General features: G+C 51.4%; 2 protein-coding genes and 1 long non-coding RNA gene across 5 annotated transcripts in view; 1 reads left to right on the top strand and 2 right to left on the bottom strand.

The window, feature by feature from the left end:
- The window catches only part of PLA2G12B (phospholipase A2 group XIIB), an 11,229-nt gene extending 10,849 nt beyond the window's left edge, over positions 1-380 (bottom strand). For both annotated transcript variants that reach the window (XM_008635475.2, XM_017736557.1), the window contains exon 1: positions 57-380. In XM_008635475.2, coding sequence (XP_008633697.1) covers positions 57-291 — 235 coding nt within the window. In that variant the 5' untranslated portion in view covers positions 292-380. The remainder of the gene's footprint in view (positions 1-56) is intronic.
- A 43-nt stretch (positions 381-423) lies between these two features.
- LOC108447234 lies at positions 424-5,678 on the top strand. Its single transcript, XR_001862673.1, has 3 exons — positions 424-1,416; positions 4,327-4,431; positions 4,762-5,678. It is a non-coding gene; the product is annotated as an uncharacterized LOC108447234 (long non-coding RNA).
- P4HA1 (prolyl 4-hydroxylase subunit alpha 1) overlaps positions 5,236-9,420 on the bottom strand; it is a 28,299-nt gene continuing 24,114 nt past the window's right edge. For both annotated transcript variants that reach the window (XM_017736556.1, XM_008635471.2), the window contains exons 13-15: positions 9,053-9,121; positions 8,336-8,432; positions 5,236-7,859 (exon numbers count right to left, since the gene is read on the bottom strand). In XM_017736556.1, the coding sequence (XP_017592045.1) occupies positions 7,789-7,859; positions 8,336-8,432; positions 9,053-9,121 (237 nt within the window). In that variant the 3' untranslated portion in view covers positions 5,236-7,788. The remainder of the gene's footprint in view (positions 7,860-8,335; positions 8,433-9,052; positions 9,122-9,420) is intronic.

Genomic DNA, 9,420 nt, shown 5'->3' with positions numbered 1-9,420 from the left:
GAAAGAGGGGAAAGGGCAAGGAGAGAGGAGCAGCAGCAGCAGCGAGGTTCACTTACCATATCGACATCGGTACTGACAGACTCCATTTTTTCCCCCAAGCAGTTCCAAGAAGGAGTCGAAGTAGCTGTTCACCGTTTCAAAGCCGTCCCGGATGGTCTCGATGCCCCAGTCGGAATAGGATGACTCTGCCTGGGAGTCCTGCTGGCTGGTGCTGTCCTGTGCTGCCTCCTCGGTGCACTGCCCCAAGCCCAGGGTCAGGCACAGAAGCGCTGCCTCCAGCAGCAGCCGCATGCTGCAGTCCCGATCCCGGAGCCCCGGGCAGGGAGCAGTGGGAATGGACTGCGTGTGTAGGAGGCACTGAGCTCCCCTCTGCCTGGACTTTAAACGCTGCCCAGGGAGCCGGCGTGAGGTCACCGCAGCCGGGGTGCAAAGTGCAGCGCCGAGATCCGGACCGCGTTCACCTGCCGGAGCTGGGAGTTCGCACAGTCCCGCGGGGACAGCCTCAGTCCCCCCGGCACCGGGGCTGCAGCTCCCCAAAAGGGACCTCTCCCTGCATGGGCCACCTCACTCCCTCCCCAGCCTGGTGGGAGATGAAAAAAATTCCTGCTGCTCAGGCAGCCTGAAGAGCACCCCTTGCCCTTTCCCCAGGCCTCCTGGGCACACGGGGGTGGGATGAGACCTTCACCCAGCCTAGCTGCTGGGTATATTGCTCCTAGCAAATCCCATGGGCCCTCGGAGGGGTTGATCCAGCAGCTTGGAGTAGTTTGGGGTTACAAACACTGCATTCAGGGTAATTCCTTGGCATCACCTCCAGTTCTAGGATCGATGTTGTAGATGAATACTTGCCTTTGATGTGGCTGCTGAGGGCTGATGTTATATGGCTGGTTGTTACAGCTCCTATGTAATGTAAATTAAACATGTAGCACAGGTGAGCCAGAAGGAAAGGTTGGCACTGAAATCTGAGCCAGGGGATGGGTTGTGGGCAGCTGCAGGTCTTGGCTCTGGAGTGGGACAGGCCTGCCAGGACCCAGGGGCCTGCTCAGCTGGTGGAGGGTTCAAAGTTGCGCATTAAAAAGAAAGCAACCAAATGAACATCCACAGCAAAAGACAAAGCAAACCACTCACAGAGAATAGAGAAGGGAAATGGTGTGGGAAGGTTCTGGCTGCTCTTAGAAAGCTTTTCAGATGTGCTCCAGCACAGCAATGCCTCTCAGGAGGAGCTGGGCTGCAGGCATTTTAAATATATGCCAAACACAAATGCAAATTCTGGCATTTTATTGTTTTGCAGGAGATTCAGCCCTGCTGTGTTGCTGCTTCTGGAGGGCCAGAGCTCCATGGCACTGCCTGTGTCTCTGCACATGGCCCTGGGTGACAAACTCCAGACATGGGACAGCCAAGTCTTGGTTTCTTAGGCAGGTGAGTCAGAGAAGTGGGGAAGGGAGCAAACAAGCTGGTTAGTCCCTCTCCTGGGAAATGGTGTGGAGCCAGAAGCAGCTGCTGCCTGCTTGTTCCATCTGCTCTGAGGCCCATGGCTGCCAGGGCGGAGTTATGGGTGAGGGGATGTTTGGGAATGCAGGAGGTCCCAGGGGAACTTCAAACCAGCTTTGCCTTTGGGAAGATAAACCCAGGTATAGAGAACCCTGGAATGTCTGTGTCACCCCTGGCACACAGCAGAGGGGGCGCTGAGGAAGTGAGGGTTTCCCTGCAGGAGCACTGGAGAGCTCGGGCCTCTCCTACTGTTCAGATCATGCTGGGGATTGGTCTGTCAGACGTGGGTGGAAATGGTCCCCGGAGTCTGTTGTCAGGGAGCCCCAGTGCAGGGAAAATTGGATTCAAGAGTCCCATGCTGTGTCTTGCAGTGAGCGGAGCCCTTGATGTCTCTGCTGGTTCAATCCCTGCCCCGCCTGACACTCCAGTTTGCAGTCCCAGTGCTCCCAGCCTTTGCCAACAGCCTGGCAGAAATTAATGTAAAAAAGAGCAAAACGGCTATTCGAGAATAGCTTGGAAATGTGTAAGAGCCCCTGGGTGTCTGTGTGCGGTGTCCTGCTTTTGTGGTGGAGCCTTTTAGGGTTGCTCTAGAGGCAATTCCAGAACACAGCTTTCTTTGTCATCCTCGGGCCCTGGTGACTGATCCGTGTGCTGCTGAAGGCGAACAGAGAGGGAGAAAATGCTGGCAGGACCGCAGAGGTTGCAAACCACAGGGAATGTGGGAATGTGGCGTGAGCAGGACATGCAGCCTGGAGCGAGTGGCTCTGGAGCCCAGGCCGTTTGCAAAATCAATTGGAATTAGGAAAGCCGAACAGGGTGGGGAGGGAGCAGCTGGCAGAGAGCAGAGAGCCTGGGTAAAGAGGAGTCAGAAACTTTCCTGCTAGTTTGTCACTGGTCCCGAAGCAAAGGTTTGTGAATAAAAAGCAGTTTAACTGCTTTTCCAAAACGTGGCAGCCCCTTCGCCCTGCCTGGGGGATGAGCCGCTCTCCTTCCTTCCTCCTGCTTCCTTCTTTCCCTCCCCCAGCCAGTCTCCTGGGAGATTTTCAGTCCAGCTGCAAATAGCTTGGTTGCACCCAGACTTCAAGATCTGAAGACCAGGAAAAATGTCGGATTGGGTAAAAGCAACCTCCAGAGTTCCCTCGGGGAGTGGCTCAGCAGCTGCAGCAGTGAGGAACTCCCCGGCTGTGGATGTGCACAGTGGGACCCTGCAGGCTGTCTGGCCTCGCTTTGACCCACTGCAGTTACAAATACCCCTTCCCTGGGCCAGCTCTGAAGATTTAAAGGGATGCAGATGCTTTTTGCTACGGTGGTGAACTCTGACAACTGGTTTCTGAACCTGCTCCTGACCTCGGGATAGGCAGCTCCTGACTCGGTGCATTCATTTCTGCCTCCGTAATGCTTAAATATAGCGCAGCCCCGGGCCGTGGTGAGTCACACATTCCCAGGGACACTGTCAGGCTGTTGGCAGAGTTCCAGGCTTGGGAGGGAGAGGTGGCTACACCCGTCCTGTCCGCTCCTGTGGCCCCCGCGCCTGTGGGAATGAGCCCCGTCCCCGACGGAGCTGGAAAATCCCTCTTGGCTCCGCATCAGGAGCCAAGCTCCGGCTCCTGTGGGGCATTCCTCATTCCGAGCACACTCCCTACGTCGTGACTGTGCCAGGATCCTTCCCGTGGCATTCTGCTGGGGAGGACTTGGGAGAAAGGGATGGGAGCCCCTTTTCCATGGGCTTTGGCTGGCTCGGGGAGTTGCTGGTCGGTGTTTAGCAGGGGGAAGGGGCAGCTGGTGGTTCAGGTTAGTGGGCGATCCGTGGCTGCTTCAGAGCCCGCTTTGGGAGCCAGGTGAGTCACTGATTACGGGAACGAGAACTGCGGGTCGATGATGAAATCCCCGAGTCCCTCCGAGCCAGGTCAGAGTCCAGCAGCCGAGGGAGGGTGGGCGGGGGTGGTTAAAGACCCCCTCCCTCCTGGGGGCCGAGCTCAGGTGTGTGGGCAGGTCCCTACAGCCTTGTGCTGCCCCCCTGCAGGAGAGCGTTCTGCCCCTGTGCTCAGGTGAGACCCCACCTGCAGAGCTGCCCCAGCCCTGGGGCCCAGCACAGGGAGGGCCTGGAGCTGCTGGAGAGAGCCCAGAGGAGGCTCCAGGATGAGCAGAGGGATGGAGCAGCTCTGCTGGGAGGAAAGGCTGGGAGAGCTGGGATTGTTCAGCCTAGAAGAGAGAAAACTCTGTGGAGACCTCAGAGCCCCTTCCAGGGCCTAAAGGGGCTCCAGGAGAGCTGGAGAGGGACTTTGGACAAGGGTCTGGAATGACAGGACACAGGGAATGGCTTCCCAGTGCCAGAGGGCAGGGATAGATGGGATATTGGGAAGGAATTGTTCCTTGGGAGGGTGGGGTGCCCCTGGATCCCTGAAGTGTCTAAGGCCAGGCTAGATGGGGCTTGGAGTGATAGTGGAAGGTGTCCCTTGCCCATGGCAGGGGGTTGGAACTGGATGAGTTTTAAGTACCTTCCAACCCAAACTATTCTGGGTTCTATGATCCTGTCAGACCCGAAATGGCAGGGATAGATGGGATATTGGGAAGGAATTGTTCCTTGGGAGGGTGGGGTGCCCCTGGATCCCTGAAGTGTCTAAGGCCAGGCTAGATGGGGCTTGGACTGATAGTGGAAGGTGTCCCTTGCCCATGGCAGGGGGTTGGAACTGGATGAGTTTTAAGTACCTTCCAACCCAAACTATTCTGGGTTCTATGATCCTGTCAGACCCGAATTTCCTTCCTCTTTATCTTATTCCTGCCCTGTGACATTCACAGGCCTTTTTCCCTATCTCTGACCTTATCCTGCCTTTTCAGCTGCAGCTGCTGTGGGCCTTACCCTTGCTGGGTTCCTCCCATGGTGGTGACCCCCCATGGTCCTGCTCCAGGTGCAGCTGTGCCAGAAGAGCCCCAGGGACCCAGGTAGGATGGTGGGAAGTCACTGGTTGCAGTAGGCGAGGGCTGATCCAGAGCCCTTTCCTTCCCCCAAGACGCATCCTGGCAGGGGCAGGGCAGCAGCTCAGCAGCACAGGGTGGCTGGGGATGGAACCCAATCACCTTTCCAAAACAAAACAACGCTGGTGCACTTTAGGCTGATTTCCTATGCCACAGCTGCCCAATGTGTGAGCACATGAGCAGTGTCCCGGGGCAGCTCCCTACCTGCAAGCCAAGTGCTCCACGGGCAGCACACGGCTCCGTCCCACAGGCAAAAGGGTCAAGGCCTCTCACCAGCCCTTGCTGTGCTTTGTGCAGGTTCCTGATGACCAGAACTAAGCATGAGCTCCACTGCTCTGCGGGGGTGAAGCTCAGGAATGGCTGTGGGTTTTGGTTATGGAGGAGGCCAGCCTGACCTTCCCACATGTGAGTTTATTGTGCTGTTGGAGTCTCTGGTGCTTTCCTCCCTTCACTAGAACCATTCCAGGATCAGTGGTTGGTTGACCTTCTGGCTTCAGGAAATAGGTATGTCACCCCTGGAAAAGGGACACTCAGCAGCTGACCCTGCTTTCAGCCCAGCATGATCTGCCCTCCCCTCTTGCAGTCCTTTAGGGCTGTGTGTTCCCAACAGAGACACAAAGTTTAGTGTTGAACAGGAATTTGGAGTAGGAGCAGCTCCTGCACCTGCCCACTGAGATGGTGCAGGGAAACAAAGGAGCTTAGTTTCCACAAATGGTGATAAAACTTTGTGTGATCAGATTTATAGCAGCCACATACGAGGAGAGTTGGATGTGGAGGATTTCTCACTGCTACTGGCAGTGGCTTTTATTTTAAGCCTGTTCACTTTTTTTTTAAAACATTAAAAATTTTATTACAAAAAATGTAACAGTAAGGCAATTTCTCAGTTGTCAGTCACTGTGAGCCCAGACAGTTTTCAATCATGTTTAATACAAAACTAGATTCACACAGGAGCCACGCCAGGGATCCAAAAGCCCTTTGAGAAATGATGGGGGTAAGGCAGAAGCAGCAGCACCAGTGTAATCCCTTACACAGTCAGCGTTGGAGGCATGGACACCACTGCAGTGGAGGAAACAGGGACTGTCTGCAGTTTGAAAATCTAAGCCAACCCTACTGCCATCACCTGAAACATTCCTGATATGCCTCAGCAGACTCAAGGTTTAATTTTGAGGGATTTTTTTTTTTCCCCTTTAACCAAGTGAAATTTTCTACTGTCACAAGTAGAAAATTCTTTCCTGAAGAATTATCTGTGAGTGGTTCACTGCTTTAAGAAGTCGTGCACCAGAACATTTGTACTCCCCAAGCAATGCCTGAGACTGATGCTGTTTAATACTGGAAATACTCACTGGCATTGAGGTGAGGGAGGGAACTGCTGACCAAAATTCCCCATCTCTGGCTTTTTTTTCGTCCTTTGGTGATTGTTGAATAGAGTTGGGACAGCAAGAGCAAATGCTTTCCACACCTGTTCCTGATGGCAGTACAGGGATTTTGCTTTGTGCTCCTTTACAAGGTAGGACTGGCATTTATGGATGCCCCACACTGTTCACAGGACCCTTGTACTTGCAGGGAGGGGGTGGGAGTTACCTGCAGCCATAGTTACCTTTTTGGAACTTTACAAACTAAAAGAGAGGGGAAAGAGAAAAGAGAGAACCATGGAGAGGAACAGAGCCCAATGAAAAAGTGAGAAAACTCAGGTAGGCACAAATGTTAGGGGTTTGGGTTTTTTTAAATTATTACAATTTAGTGCTCAAAGATCAGCTCTGCTAACCCCGTTCTGGGGTGAATTTATTTAGATCAGCTCCTGCTCTCGGTAAAGGAGCAGTACAGATGTGAGGGGGGGGACTGTGCACTTTGTGTTCTCAAGTTATGGATGGACCTTGTTTTCCAGCTGCCAAAAGCCAGGCAGAATTCAGGAAGGTGCAGGGCTAGGGATGGGCAGTTCTGTGGGTCCCACTGCTACCAGGCTCAGTAGAAATTTAACAATCTGTTTTCCAGCAAAGACTTTTTAAAGTGTCTTCTAAAAGTATGCAGTTCCTCCAACTATAGTACCTTAAACTGCATTCCCAGTATTCCAGAGGTATTTCTAGCACGTTTAACAATAGGTTTTGTACATTTTGGCTCAATTGCCAAGATTTTATTGAGGCAGAAAATCCAATTAACCAAAATTGGAATTTTTCCTTGGTAAAGACTTCAGGCTTGACCCCTAAATCAGTAAAATCATCATCATCATCCAGAAAACTGAACTGTGGTAGAGGCAGGTGCAGCACCCTTTGATTTTTGTCCTCATGCTATTGAGATATTTGGATATTCTGCTAAAAATCCTGCTGTGGAAAGGAAAGGGTTCAGGAAAGTGAGCCTGCATCTAAGAAAGGTTCAGGACTATAAATAGGCTGAGAGTTTCTCCTGAAACCTCGAGAGCTGGGAGAAGGACGAGGGGTGGGGAGCATTCTGTGAGGACTCTGTGTTACCTCAGCACCTGAAGTCTCAGAACCAATTTGAAATTCTAGTGTCCTAAGGCACAACAATTTTGATTAATGACGAGGGGAACATCCCCGTCCCCACTGCCTGAGAAGCAGAGGGAAGAGCTGGCTGCCAGGACAGAACAAAAGCAGCATTTGTTCGTGTGGACAAACATTGCAGAAGTGGAGGGAAGATGGGCTGTGGGTGTTCCCAGGCCGCTCTGACGCTGTGGAAGCATCCTGGCTCTGCCTGTGGAGCTGCTGGCTCATGTGGTCAAGCTTAAGAGCCAAATTCTCCACAGAGGCCGTGAAGGAAGAAAAGTTTAAGAAGTGGGGCTTTTGTGGAAGTGGAACAGCAGGCTAAAACATGGTAATAACCTGTTTTCCAGAGAAAAAATAAAACATGCCCGCAGTGGTCAGGCACTCTAGGAGAGCAAAGAGTCGAGTGTCTGGGAATTGAGGAATAGGAATGGGTTTAATTCAGCATTCCTTAGAAAGGAGCCCTCCCAGGGAATCATCCTGCCCTAAGGCTGGCAGGGGTGAGGAGGACTCCGGACAACCCCTGGCTGCCCACACTGCTCAGAGGGATGATGGTGACAGGAACACCACACACAACACCACTGTAAGTTGTGGCCCTCGTCTGTATTTTGTCCTTTTTTTTTTTCCAGTAACACTCGTCAGCCTCAGTATTTTCTGTCGGTAAGACCTGGGGGGGATTTGGAGGGAACTAAAAGCACGTTTGTCCTGTCCACAGCTGACACAGCGGCGTGGGTGGGGATGGACCTGTAGTGGAGTGTTTGTTAGTCAGTTGTAAACTGCCAGCTGTGTGCATTTCACACACACTGAGTACTCTAGAGGCCAGGCTGCGTCATTCCAGCTCCGATAACGTGCACGGCCGTCGGAATTCCTGTCCCCGCTCGTGGAGCCATTTATTGGATACTGCAAAGACACAAAGGTACTGGGTCACTGCACCTGGTCAGCTCCTCCTCTACTGAACCTAAATATGCTCTAGGCCAGCTTTTGGTTAAGCACAGGATTATCTTAATTTTCTGATGGTTTTTAATCACAGAACTGGGGTTGGAAGGGGCCTTAAAAGACTTTCTCATTCCAACCCCACTGCTATGCACTAATGCGTGAAGTTGGTCTAATAAAAAAACCAACCAAACAACAAAGCAACAAAAAACCTTCCAGTATGGCTGCAAAGCTACAAAAAGATTCTTAAAGTAGATACAATATTACATTTACTTTATACATGTAATGAATGGAATATATTTAACATACAGAGAGATACGAGGTAGATAAAGTAAATTAAATAGATTTCTTTACAAAGAACTTAATTTCTGAAGTCCAGAGGAAAAAGAAAGCCAAGCCACCCCCCAGCACAGGGCAGACTCGGGTCGGAGGCAGGTACTCACCCCATTTATTTCCCACTAGCACCGGGCAGGCCGCGTGCCGCGTGCTGTAATCGCCTTCTCCACTGGGGAAGAGGTTGTACCAGAAGACAGCTGTTCCCTGGGGAGGGCAGGGAACACTCAGCCCTTTGCTCTGTACAACACACACTTTCACACCAGCTCACTGAAGGGTAAGGCAAAGGTGGCTGCATTTGTGTTTCAGATTCTCCTTTGGAACTGAAGGCTCTTTTCCATATTCTAGCATTTGCTTCCTTAGGAATAAGTCTCCTTTGACTTATTGTATGTCTATAGACTTGGCTCTTAATTTTTTTTAAAATCCTAAGCCACTTTCATTCAACTCCTGACCAGTTAAAGAAAGCCAAGATTATTTACTAAAGACGAGCAGCAGGCCAGCAAAGACAAACCTTGCTTGACGGAAAAAACTGACAGGAGAATCTCCTAGAGATGCCTCAAGACTAATCAACTGATAGATCTGAGTATTTTCAAGATGTGTTTTGAAGCATTTAAATGTTTTGCAGTATCAACACATGGAATGTCAGGGCCCTTGGAATCACCAGCACAGCTCCAGTTGCTGCACTTAAGGAAAATCACAGCACTGGTATGACAGCACAGAGGTGCTTACAGTTATTTTAAAGGTTCACTTTAAAGCTCTGTTTGGTGCCTGTTATGTTTGAGTAGGTGGGGAGGAGTGGTTTTATCTGCTGGATAAATCCTGCTCACCTTTTTTGGCCAAACGCTGGCTCCCACTTCAGGGAAGACCGTGGCTCCCCCTGCTGACACATCGCTCATCTGAACAGGTGGGGAAGCACAGGTGAGTTCAGGCTGATAAAATCTCACTTTTTAGTAAAAGTGAAGTTTAATTTCGACGTAAACCCCTTAAAAAGGCCAAACCTGCTCTGTTCCCAGTGCAGTCCCAGCCTTGTCCCTCCCACTTGAGTGTTAAGGCAGTGAACATGCTGTAAATTCTGATGCAGATACAAAAATAAACAGGCAGGCAAATAATTTCAGCTAATGCTCAAATTTGGGGGAAAAATCCTCCTTAAGACACATGGAAGAACCACAAAGTCTGGGTAAGAAGACGCCGCGCC

This window comes from Corvus brachyrhynchos, unplaced genomic scaffold (genome assembly GCF_000691975.1).
Source record: "Corvus brachyrhynchos isolate BGI_N302 unplaced genomic scaffold, ASM69197v1 scaffold66, whole genome shotgun sequence".
NCBI lineage: Eukaryota > Metazoa > Chordata > Aves > Passeriformes > Corvidae > Corvus > Corvus brachyrhynchos.
Note: the sequence above shows the minus strand (reverse complement) of the source record. Positions and strands in the feature narration are given on the sequence as shown.